General features: G+C 42.6%; 1 protein-coding gene across 4 annotated transcripts in view; it reads left to right on the top strand.

Moving 5' to 3' along the window:
* pbx1a (pre-B-cell leukemia homeobox 1a) overlaps nucleotides 1-13427 on the top strand; it is a 52466-nt gene that overhangs the window by 30542 nt on the left and 8497 nt on the right. For all 4 annotated transcript variants that reach the window (XR_008416343.1, XM_053882444.1, XM_053882447.1 and 1 more), the window contains exons 3-5: nucleotides 9189-9433; nucleotides 11842-12032; nucleotides 13287-13422. Coding sequence is in view for 3 of the 4 variants with exons in the window: in XM_053882444.1 (XP_053738419.1) it covers nucleotides 9189-9433; nucleotides 11842-12032; nucleotides 13287-13422 (572 nt within the window). In the remaining variant the exon portion in view is untranslated. The remainder of the gene's footprint in view (nucleotides 1-9188; nucleotides 9434-11841; nucleotides 12033-13286; nucleotides 13423-13427) is intronic.

The following is a 13427-nucleotide window of genomic DNA, read 5'->3' as shown; positions in this document are numbered from 1 at the left end:
TAATATATTATAACTGAGTGTTTCGCTGCCCTCAAAGCCCAAAGGTGTAAAACAAAAAGTGTTCAGTGGCCCTTTGGTTAAGAATCACTGAACATGGTTCCATTTTTTTAGTAGCAGTGAATCATAAAAACAACTTCCATTATATTGAATTGTATTGGCTTACTTGAACATAATTTATCACAACACATTTTCCATTTTTTTTTCCTGAGTTTTTTTTTTGCTGGGAAACAGACTGGTAATAAGCATCACATGACCTTCTTGGTGACGGTAACCAGACTCATGACTCATGGTGCCAACTTGCGGACACTGTGTGCACTTCAAGTCAGTGCACACGTAAGCTAGCATTGAGAGCTGAGGCTCGTCGGTATGTATGAACCTTACACAGCTCCTTGATCCCAACTTCAGGAGGTGTTCCCGACTACAGTGCCATGTCTGTAAAGCAACGTGACGCCTGAACCCCACTTATCAAGAAGTTCCTGAGTCATATTGAAATCAATATCTGTTCCTGTTTCCTACTTTGACTGTGTCGTGCTGTAAATAAGTGCTCACATGTTGCCACGGGGAGTCGAGCGTAGCAAACCGGGCCTGACTGTGGGTGGCCATATGGTGGCTGTCGTGAGCCTCGGGGAGCCCATCTCTCCCAGATGTCTGTTTTGTTTAGAAGCCTTCACCTTCCAGACTCGCCAGACCCCGCCCGAAGACCCACCGTGGAGAAGAGCTCATTGATCCCGCAGGAGCCCATGCGCAATCTATATGGATCCCAACACTTCCACTGGCTCTCCCCCATGTCAGAGAGCCCACCCCGAGCCAGTGCCGTGCCTCCAGATGTGGCTTAATTTACTGCGACTCCGCTAATTGCTGTAATTAAGGATTAATTACTGTTAATTACCTTCGCATAAACTCATCACCAGTCAAAGAGCGAAGCCTTATGAAATGTGCCAGGCGAAGGAACACACACTTGGGGAGGGGGGGCGGAGGATTGTGTTTCTGGACCTGGTGTTTGGCGTGTTGGGACGGCTTGTCGGGCAGTGGCGAGGGCAGCATGCTAACTGTCATGGACCACCTTCTCCTGGTGCCGCCCGCCTCTCATGTCAGCTGCTTGCCAACTGTTGTCTGACATGTCATTAGAGGAGATCCGAAAACACGCTTGGGATTGAGATTCAGCCACACTCAAGGCACGGGGGCCAAATTGGGCCGGCCGTGTCTTTTTGTGGCCCTATAGTTGGCTTGTAAACATTTTTAAAGTCTCAGAAAAACAATAGCTGCAACACAGCATTTTGAATAAAGTATCAGGTAATGGCGAGGAGAAGGGGGTTATCACTACCTCAACTTAGCATCATTCGGTATAGGCCTATATTGCACGTAATACTGCTCTGCCCATTACTGTAGGTACCTACATGGTGTGTCCTTTTGAGGTGCTATAAATACCAAATGACACAATTGAGTATACAGAGTGCCACCCTATGACTGAACACTAACCGCAACGCCCATAAAAATGCAACGCGGTTGGCGCAATTTGAAGCATTCAGAGTGAGAATGTGTTTGGAAGTATGGCTGTTGTGGCACGTAAATGAAACAAAAGCTGTTCAGCGAAGTGCAGCTTAAGCGGGAGAGAAAGAAGAACATCGTAAGAAAGTAAAAGCAACACAAACACCTTGTTAAACAAATCAACATCTTGCACTAGTAGCATTTCAGTGGAGCTTTTTCCAAAGTGATTCCTCAACAGTCCTCTTCATCAGCCTGTGACTCCAATCTTTGACGTGGAGGGGTCATAGTGAGCCCCGCGAACCCTTCTGTAAATATGATCGTCATGGTGTCAAGGACACCCAGTACTTTTGATTTAAAGTTCAGTTTGGCTGGGTAAACGTCCACTGTTGACTAAGCCTCATAATAGAATCTTTCATGAGGAGGTTCCCTACAAAGTGTGGCCTTCATAGAGCCGCCTTTGTCTCCCCAGGCCTCCGTCTGCGGTGCCCACCACTCCACAAGCTTGTGACTTCTCCTCCGTCTATTCAGGTTATCAGCCCGGAGCTGCACACAATGAGTTTGATTCAATCTCAGGGATGTTATATTTCAGGACACCCCAAGAAAGGACCACAGCCGGGGGCCTAATGTATTGCCTATTTTAATAATAAATTATTTTAATGAAGATTTTTTTTTTTTTTTTTTGAAATGGAGGAGCTCGTCTTGGGTGTCAGGGCCGGTCTTCTCCTCTGGCTTCCTCATTATCAGGCCGGCCCCTCAGGCCGCCGCTGGCCTGCTTAAGCCTCCGATGACGACGATAATTACCGTTATTAGGAGTAGCTGCGGGGGGAACTTGTTCTGAAAACACCAAGCCCAGTTCCTGCATGGCTGGCAGCCGCCTCTCCTGCCGCATGAGATACTGCCGATCACCAGTGGAGAAAGCCGAAGAGGGAGAGGAGGGAAGAGGAGGGGAGCGGCCACCAAATCCGCCTAATGTGACGCCTGTCAGCTCGTCTCCCACCAGCTGTCACCTCCCAAATGCACCAGGGTTCATTTTTTTAATTGACACCTCGCTTTTCTATTCCATTTCTGTTTTTCGCCTTTCATTCTCTTTCCGTCACCCCACGATCCCCACCGTATTTCTTGGCTGTTTTTCTGGTCCCCTCCTCCGTCCTCCTCCAGCCCGTGTCAGATACAAACGCCACGGCTCTGCTTCCGTTCTGTACATGATTGCTGATAAAACATAAAGCTGTTTTATGGCTGCGCCCTTGTGTACTGAGACTGTACAGCTTCCCATTATCTGGTGATGGAGGGAACGTTTTGGAACCGAGAAACTTTCCCATGAGCTCAACCACAAATCTTCCTCTTGGCTAACAGTAGATCGCGCTTTAAAGACAACACAGTGTTGAACAGTCGTTTCCGTGTCGTTGACTTCATCGTGGGCGTCATTCAGTAATGATTCTTCTTTATTAAAGGCAGGATTTAATTTGGTAGAAATGGCCACGTGCACAGTAAATTGGATCTAATATTCATTCAGTGCGCGGGGTAATGATAACAGCTTTGCTTAGCCGAGTAGTTTAGTTTACCTCTGGAATCATACACGTCGGCTTTTTATGATGATGTGTTCCACGGTGAGAACATGGCTGTATGTTCAAGCCAATTGTCCTTTATTAATGCTTGCTTTGATTCAAAATTGTGCGTTATATTGCTTTTTCATTTCTAAATGAATTTGCATGTTGTTTTATGTGATTTCATTATGTATACAGTATTTGTTTGCATATATAGATACTGTAGCTTAAATATAATTTGCCTTATTTTATTTTATTTTTTTACATTTTTTCTGATATTGGCAAAATGTAGTGTAAATGATGGTAGAAATATATTCTAATTTTTTTACATAACATTATTTCATTCAAAGAATTCCATATAATTATAATAACAATAATGATAATACTGATAATGTATTTGCATGTAGGTTTATGTGTTGTAATTATTACTTTGCATGTATAGCTATTGTAGTTTAAAAACAAGTTGCCCAATTTATTTTTTATTTTTTACATTTTTTTTCTGATATTGGCAACATGTGTAAATGATGGAGAAATATATCATTTTGTATAATATATGAATTAATATTTATTTAAATTCTCTGACACATGACATATAAATTACTGACCTATGATTTTTTTTAATATTTTATTTTATATTATCTATACTTTTTACTTTTACTAATACTAATTTTATATTATCTATACATATGTTTATAAAATGTCTATTTCAAAACGATTTACATTACAGAAATATTCCATTCAATAATAATAATAATAATAATAACAATAATAATAATAATAACAGTGATAATGATTTTATAATAATATAATATTTATAATAATAATAATAATAATAATAATAATAGCTTGCATTTTAAACCTGACAGTTTGAATTGACTTCTGAATTGGTGTATTTCAGACTTATTTTGCACAGTACTGATGATTAAATGGGCCTGTTTTCTTGAGCGTATGAAGGGAATATAGCAATAGAACTTAGCCTGTTAGCTCTCTGCCTGCTGATGTGAGATGCAGATGAGGAGAAGCTGCTGGATCACAGAGGTGGGGTGTGTGTTGGTGATACTTGTCATGTCTGCTGCGAATCACACTCCTTTTTTCGCCAGATTGTTGTTTCGTCTCAGAATGCTGTGTGGCAGGGACGAATGGTGGTGATGTTACATTATCATGTGGCTGTCGCTTTCACTCCCGCTGACTGCTCTGTGACAGACACACACGCTGTCAGATGCAGAGCTGATTTATTAACTGCTGAAACCATAGATGACGTGTGCCCACACAATCGATAGAGAGGCACAGCCGCCGGGGTCACGTGACGCAGGACGCAGCAGCGTGCCGCGCAGTGTATCGCATTACTCTATTGACGGGAAATGGATCCAGTCCAGTGTTGGCTGCTGGCTGCCAGTCAGAGGCACGGAGGTTAAACTTTCATCATGCCTGTCAGGCGCGTCGCTGCCTCTGTGTTTGACCGTAAATCTCGGTAATTGTGACAGAATGCTTCAATATCATTAATTAAGCAGGCTTTCATATAAAAGCACTCGCAGGGTTGTCTGCCAATATGCATCGCTTTGTACTTTCTCTGTGCATTCTGATTCCCTCTGCAGGAGTGGGAGGCTTAATTGCCGTGTTTATTTACACTCTTGTTGTCTGCAAACAGCAGGGAGTGCGACTATGGGAATAATCCAGCGGTAAATAAAACTGCTCAAGTTCTGGATTCCGCCCCATAGTCATTCCCAAACTACAATATTTACGCTGTGTTTCTGCGTTCAAGAGTGAGAGCACTTGATGAAGGGGTGAGGTCATGGCCTTTTGGAGTGAAACAAAAGGAAACCACACCCCAGGTGAAAAGTATTTTCTCATACCAGGGAAGAGCCACAGAAGAAAGTAATCCATGTGGGCAATAACATGGAATACAAACATACAAAAGTGGAACTAAAATGATTTAACACATGATCAAGGTGAAGAATGAAATTGAAAACACACAAATAAAATATTTAGTCCCACAATTATCATACCAGAAATAAGGCGCCAGACACGTCGCACCGACCTGCAAGTGGGAGGGGAACACATTGAATCAAATATGACTGACACGGTGCTAGAAAGGCTGAACGTTTCGTCTAATTATAAAGTCATACTTCAGAGGAATAAGTAGCAACCTAGTCCTGTTGCTGACAGCCAAAATGAGAGCTTGCAACTACTTAAAGTGAAACAGACCACTAATACTGAATAGATAAATTTCTGTGTCCCATAAAACAAGAAGGATCCCTTTCTAAGTCGAACTTTACCCTATTTAGTCTTGGAAAAAAATAAATAAACATAGTCTCACGTGTATTGGAGTTTTATTGATTTGCACCAAAAAAATAAACACATAAAAAATAAAATAATAATACTATCTGGCAGGTCTTAATCTTAATATAGGCTCAGTGATGGACTTATTCTTGGCTCTCATGCAAACTCCTGTTTGAGGAAGATTTTTTTCCCCTTCTTTCCAGACTATAGTTCACTTTTCAAGATTACCTTTATAGGTCATAACACTAACTCATGGCTGTAGTCTGAATTTTTTGGGATACCCAACTGTGCTGAGGTTAAGGCGGTCTGACAAAAATATTGACAAACGTGACAGCTACGGTAGGAGAGAAGCTAAAGGGGCATCATTGGGGATCACATTCTTAGCACAGTGAACAAGTTTTTACTTCCTTAAAAGTCATTTTTTACTGTCTAATGCTTGTGTTTTCATGAGGTTTATCTTGTGCATCCTCCTTTCCGCCCAGTCCATTTGACAGGAACTAGTGATACATGAGCTTCAGTCCTACTCTTCCCTGAATTACTGATGAGAGTATGTATTGGTGGGAAAGTAAAACTGCTTTTCAGGTGACTAATTCATTCCAATTGGCGTTTGAATGTACAGCTTAAAGAGGAAATGAAAGAACGTCCTGCACAAAGGGAAGGACGGACGGCGAGGGAAGGAGGAAGGAGGGAGGGATGGAGGAAGCGACGGAGTGGGGAATTGTGTCCTCTCATTGTTCAATTAAGTCTGTCGGTAATGATCAAGACGAGATGATGGCCGTCTTCCTTTTCTAGATAATAATCGCTGAGTGTCCCTGGGACGGCGACAACGCCGCGCAGTATGGACTATTTTACAGGCAAATATTTCCCCTGGAAGCTTCTGATGTCTTGTAATAGAGGGCAGGTCCAGCTGTCAGGTGATGTTATGTTAATGTATAGTCGGCGACGGCAGAGTTCACTCCTGCAGCCGTCGAGGTTCAAGCACTTTCACCGCTGTTACTGCACAGAAATAAATAAAGCTGATGGCAGTGTTTAGGGTAATTACGCCACGGCGCAGTGGATTGTTTGATTTCTCTTATTAATTGTATTTATTTAATCCATTTCATGCTTTTAGTTGTGCACTGGAGGGACGCGCAGGGAATGAATAAATCACTCTTAGGCTCATTAGATTCCCCCTCTGGTTGGAATGTGCCACTATTTTGTCAGCATCAAATTGGCGCGGGTTATAATTTCCCGCTGGTGTGATTCACATGAAAAATATCCCCATATTCATCAGGCGCCAACCCGCCAGCGCGCGCTCCCTCGCTCCGCCTCTGAACTCCTGACCTTTTCCAGCCGTCTGATAGCCATTGACATTTGCCTCTTGAGCGGAGCTTGCTCACGTGTAGGAGCTGATAGGAATGGATGATGTTATGGCTTGAGGAGGGGAAGAAAGAGGACAGGGGAGTGCAGGGTGGGGGTGGTGGTGAACAAGCTCCACACGCCGCCCCCAAAATCCATCTGGACCCCCCGCTGGCCGGAAAGGTCACAGGGCGACTCAACCTTACATCCTCGTTGCAATGGAGCCGCTGCTGTGAGTGAGCGGCGAGCGCTGCGTCGCAAGGCGTCTGCTCTCGCCAGACAGACACATGCATGTTAGACTGCCGTCCTGAGTCGCCGTGATAGATGCTAGAATCATGCACGGGTGACGTGAGCGTCATCTTTGTCCTTGAAGACAGTGGATGTAATGGTGGGCTGCACCTGGTGCACACTTCTGGCCACCTCTCAGGGAAGAAAGCAGGGCGCCCGCCTCCTTTACTGAGGGAGCCTTCTGGTGGCAGAAAGAGGCAGGACACTAAACCTTGTCCAGAGATTTTTATCTCCAAGCTTTAGAGAGTTATTTTGATTTCTGCTGAAGCACACATACTTTTAAAGGCTCGCTATTGTGTTTTATTACGATGTGATGGTTAATACTCACCTTTTACATGTTTAGAAAAACTTTTATAACACTGTGTAAAAGTCAGCTGCCACACACACATATATAGTTTTTTTTTAATGTTTTTATTTTAATTTTTTTCAGGATCATTTACTTCATCCAACTTTAAACTAAAGTTACATTTAAACTAGCTGAGTCTTTGGTTTTCCCCAGGTTTGTTGAATGTAACTGTCTAAAAGTCAGTGGTTAGATGGGGATTAAGGTGTCAAACGCAAGGCCCCTAATGAGTTATGATCTGTGGCCCACATAACGTTTAAATATTAATGAAATACTAACACAAAATACATCAAAAGCAGATCACTTCCAAAGCACGTTTTCTCACCCATAACTTTTCTAGCAGGCTGAGGAAATCTGACGTACTGTACATGGAAGCGACAAAGTTGTATGTTTATCATGTTTGATAAGTCTGTGGGCGGAGTAACTCCACGGTTTGTTTCCGATAATAACAGACCAATATCACCTTCTGTTTTGTTCTTGTTTGGCCCTTAACTTGGGGTTCAACAGTTTTTGTGCATTTATTTGTTTTTACAATTTAGATTATCCTCCTAAGTTTGAAACCTGCTCCTGCATCATAACAAACACGGCCTTATTTACTTTGTAAAGAGCTAGTTTACTGCCTATGCCTGCTGAGAGTTTAGTCATAACATGTAACAGAGGGTGATAAACTGTCCACTGTGTATCTATGTATCAGTAAAGGATCACATCTACTGTTTTCCAACCTTGAACCTACGTCCTGTTTTGACCTAGTCATCTGAGGATCAAGAGCTGTTTGAATCATTAGAAATGTCATCATATTTTCTTTTCAATGGTGCTCTATAGACTTTCTAAAGACAACTTGATGGTGTGAGTCCACGGGGGATTGTGCATCATGAGACTCCTGGTAAATCTGTGTGAGACAGTGTTTGTCAACTCCAGACAGCGTTTGCTTTTCTGTTTGCGCGTCACTCCTCTCATCACGGGAGTGTTAGTGTTTGAGCTGTGTGAAGAGTCACAAGTTCAAAATCGCGTGAAAGCAAGCAACAAGAATTCAGGCCATGGTGTTGTCGTCGTTGACGCCAACAAACTCTCAGAAAATGTGAAGTGGACTTTTGTTACCTGGGATATCAGTTCATAAAATTCTGGGAGATAATAAAGCCATCAACTGGCGAGAAAAGAAAGATGTACGCTGGTGAAAGACTGTTAATTTTGAACACGGAAAAAAGTCTAAATCAATGAAATTATGGTTTTATGGGCTTTACGAGCAGCCGGCGTCTCTGAGGCGGCGGGTTTTTATGAGAGAAGACTCCATCTATTCTAATAATTCATTAAGTCAGCGGCTGACTGAAAGTTGTCTGTTCATCTTTGATAGCAACTCTGTGTGTTGTATTTTACTTTATCCCTTTGTGTATCTGCTTGTTTTGTAACCAGCATAGAAAAGAATTTGTCTATATAATTATATTTTTCTGCATTTTATTTATTCATAGTTTATTTGTTCTGTGGTCATTTATTCACTCAAATATACATTTATTTATAGGTTGCTGAGCACTTTCTCTCTCTTATTGTTATTTCGATTTTTGGGATTGTTTTACTCTTTAAACAATGCATTTTGTTTTTGGTGCCCTTGTACTCCACCTTATAATGCTTTTAATGTGTATTTTGTCATGTCTAACTATCAACTAGGAAGTGAAGTACATTTCAAGTGTGTGAATGAGTCAGGCAGCAGCAGGTTCAGCTCCATATCTCTCATCCATCAGCATGAACTACTGTCTGGTTTCTCTTCCCTCTCTGTTGTGTAACATCATTACCAGCAAGTTAAAGTGACGTGCATCTTTCTACTGTTAAAACTCTATCCACAAATGTGACTGCCGTTGCTTCTGCTCAGTGTCTTGGATGTGTCCGATTGTAATCGTCAATCTTTCCCACAGTGCTCAGTATCCGTGGAGCCCAGGAAGAGGAGCCTCCGGATCCCCAGCTGATGCGACTGGACAACATGCTGCTAGCGGAGGGCGTGGCCGGACCGGAAAAAGGGGGCGGATCGGCAGCTGCCGCGGCCGCTGCCGCAGCCACAGGCGGCATCGGTGCCGACAACTCGGCGGAACACTCCGACTATCGGGCCAAACTCTCGCAAATTCGACAGATTTACCACACGGAGCTGGAGAAGTACGAACAGGTGGGCCAGAGGGACCTCATCATTCCTGCGAAAATGTGGATTCAACTTTTGATCAATCTAATTTGAAGTGGATCGAATCAGTTTATTTCCTTCCTCCGCTGTCTGTGTCCGTCTTTTGCTTTTATGGATTGGAAGTATTTGTGTGATTTCATTAGAGAGGCACTGGGGAGATAAAGGCATAACTAGATAAGAGAGGACGAATGTTTCGGGGCTTGCAAGTCAACGGCGATTTGCAACCGCTCATTACTTTTGACTCACCGGACGATGATCACATGTGATTACATCGTGGTAGAAATATAAACTGCTCCATAGATGCCTGTCATAAAATTGGAGTGCATTCAGGGGGAAACAAGCTGGTGGTGTGATGCTGTAGATAAGGCTCCTATATCTTCTATCTCACCCGCGCTCTCCGCACACAACTCTCCTCCAGGGCGGAGCTCACATAGCAGCCTCTGACCTTTGACCTGTGTTGAAGAAAGTTTCAAAGAATGTCCAGAATGAGCTTCAGATTGTGGTCAAGATAAAAAGTTAAATAAAGTGATGTAGACTATAGCTATATTACATTTTAAAAACTCTCCTGTCCACATCTTTATAAGAAGAACCATTTATTTTACCTTATTTATTCTCTCAATGGGATCATTATGGGGGCTGCAGCCTGTTGTAGCTACTCTGGGCGAGAAGTGGGGGACACCCTGGACAGGCAAACGCTCTGTTGCAGCATGTCTATGGGCAGACAACCGCTCACACACAGGGGGCCTCTTGTGTGAACAGTGCTTATGACTATTTTAGTGAATTATTATTGTGCTTTATTATTGTCTGTATAATCACAATTTGAAAGTAAATTCTTAGTTTTGTTTTAAACATTTTTCTTGTTGCTATTTTCATTTTTTGTTAATATATAATATACAACATATTAACATTATATATAATATTAATATGAATTAATATTTGTTACTTGTATTATATATTTTTAACTGTGGTTAATTTATATTGTCAATAGAATATCGAGAGGGCCAAAATGAGCAAATAAATAAAAAAATATAAATGGAAATACCAGTGAAAATAAATATGAAAAAGATATGTGTAAATAATAGATTAATATTTCTACTTTTTTACATTTATATTTCCGATTTGATTTCCTCATTATCGCACTCCTGGAAATCCCATAATTGAGAATGGGTAAAGTGCATATTAAGATGAACATTTTTTTTTTGTTTTGTTTTTTAAATTTAAATTTTAATATTTCTATAATATCAATGTTTACCCATTTAAAAAAATAACCTTTTTTAATTCTCATTAGTGTACGAAACTGCTAAATCAGGCTCATGAGAATATTATTATTATTATTATTATTCAATTGTGACTGCATTTTTTTTTCATTTAAAAGATTCTGAATTTCTGAAGTCTGAACACTTATTCTTGATTTTATGTTTTTGCATACTTGCCAAATAAAACTGTGCTGGCATCTCCTTCAATAGAAGTGAATAATCATAAATAAATTGGTTTTCTGTTCCCTGTTGACCCTAAGAAATGCCTTTGTGCATAAGCTCTGCTCACGCACCCGAAAAACGGCTCCTGCTTACATAAGTGCGCGGCATATTTCAGTGACACCTCTCACAAGAATGTTCCTAAAATGAGCAATCGTGGCTTCCACAGATGCCGTCTTCAGCAGCCATTATATCAGTCACACTCCAGCTCATTTCCAAAGACGGTAATGTCTTGTCATTCTCTCAGAAGTCAAAGCAGCGCGGGTTTGTCATCTTCTCAGAGGAAGGCTAGTCATCGCTAACTGTCACACTCGATATCGCCCACACCTGAGCATTTCGGTGTCGCTACGCTACATGGAGCGCGCGGTAATATGAGTGAGTCGTGTCTGCCGCGTGTGTTTGCAAGCAGAACGCCGGCTCGGTGCATCACTTTGACTGACGTAACCCCGGTGTTGACAAGCAACAGACACCTTAGCTCCGAATTCACTCATATCCAGTGACTGATTCAGACAGAGAGAGACGCAGACTGAGAGATGGAGTGAAAAGAAAGAGGGAGAGACAGTTAAAACCTCTTGAACGTGAACGGGACTGAAAGCCTGCTGTCATTTTAGATTTCTATTCACTTGTCATATTTTCACTTCCATTGAAGAAAGGTCTTTTTAATATTCACAGCAGTCTCACTGGGTGACTCTGCTGGTGGGTTTGTTTGGTGCCGAGCGTTTCGACAAGTCTGCCGCTTTAATTCGCTCTATTATTATTACCTCTTAATGCCACACTATGTACCGCGCTCACCGCGTTCTGCCCCGACCTCTGGAGGTGCGGCTGCCTCAGAAACCAATTTCATTCTTTTGTTCTGTCGCCGGCGTTTGAGCATCAGCGAAACTTATTCTTTTTATGATTCCTGTCTCGCTGTGCATCCAGGCGTGCAATGAGTTCACAACCCATGTGATGAACCTGCTGAGGGAGCAGTCTCGAACGCGACCCATCTCGCCCAAAGAGATTGAACGCATGGTCAGCATCATCCACCGCAAGTTCAGCTCCATCCAGATGCAGCTGAAGCAGAGCACCTGCGAGGCCGTCATGATCCTGCGCTCGCGCTTTCTGGACGCCAGGTGGGTTCCTCCACATGAATATGTTTATTACCTTTTACGTCTGAACCGGGGCACTCGGGAGAGATACAGACCCGTCCACACTTGGGTGGACATCTCTCATGTCATCTCGAGTCCCAGCTCTTTTTATTGTTGGGAGAAATGGTTCTGGTCTGTGTCTTACTCATCAGCTGAAGAACATCATTGTAGACAAGACATTAAACTTGTTTGAAGAACTTTGTTGACAAAGTTGGGATGGGCCAGATGTTTACCAAGTAGAGAAGAGGAAGTCTACCAGTAATGTTTGTGGAGGTGGTAACCATGAAGGGCTTGATTCTGGAGCATGTGTTAAGGTGGAGTCCGATAGCAGCTGCTTTACTCAGAGTCTTAAGTTGTCACTCATGAACTCTGGACAATAATCGTGGTCAACTACAGCACTAAGGGCCTATTTATGCTCAACGTTATCAATAGGGACGGAGCCTTTGTCGGTATATCTGCACGCTTCCACAAAGCTTACGGATAAGGACCAAACAGAGCAGTACCACTGCAAACCCGTGGGGGCAGCGTTGCTGTTACTACCTAGAAATTCTCCATCCTCCAGTTGTGATATATTTAACAGCCAAACCGACCACCACCTCAACGCTGCCTCCGTTTCATCTTTTGTGCAACCGGTAGTTTGCAGAGGAGTTGGTCGTTGTCATAGACTTTTACGCTGGGCTGCGCCCCCTGGTGGATATAATGTGGAACAGCAATACCAACGCAAACACAAAAAACGCATGGAAGTATGAGGTCAGTGACGGTAGAATCGCTTGAAACGGACAGGTACAATGTTGTACGAAAAGGGAGCATAAACATGCCTTAAAATGGATGGATCTGTTGGCTGGTGTCTTATAAAATTGGGAAACTGTTCACATCACATATCAACATCTCCTTGTCCACCATGTTGGTTGATCAAGTCTCTCATAACTTTGCCGTTATGATGTGCTATGACTTGATGCTGATGTCAAGGTCTGTGTAAAGTTGTACTTGGAAACTGTGTGGAACCTAAGAATTTTGTGGAAATTTTGACCATCGGTTCCAGCCTCGGGAAAGAGCTTCAATTGTATGTTTGAGAAGGTCATTAATGAACAACCTTATGGAGGCGTCGATGTGGTGGTCACGATATGGCCCACAGGCCATGAATTTAACTCCATGTTGTGACATGTTGTGTCATGTTGTATCATTTTGAAAGCCATTTAACTGGAATTTTGTTATTTTTTGTTGCCCTTTCCCATCCAGACGGAAGAGGAGGAACTTCAACAAACAGGCGACAGAGATTTTGAATGAGTACTTCTACTCACACCTCAGTAACCCTTACCCCAGCGAAGAGGCCAAAGAAGAGCTGGCCAAAAAATGCAGCATCACCGTCTCGCAGGTGAG

This window comes from Synchiropus splendidus, chromosome 13 (assembly GCF_027744825.2).
Source record: "Synchiropus splendidus isolate RoL2022-P1 chromosome 13, RoL_Sspl_1.0, whole genome shotgun sequence".
In the NCBI taxonomy this organism is placed as follows: Eukaryota; Metazoa; Chordata; class Actinopteri; order Syngnathiformes; family Callionymidae; genus Synchiropus; species Synchiropus splendidus.
This window is presented reverse-complemented; position numbering and strand designations above follow the sequence as displayed.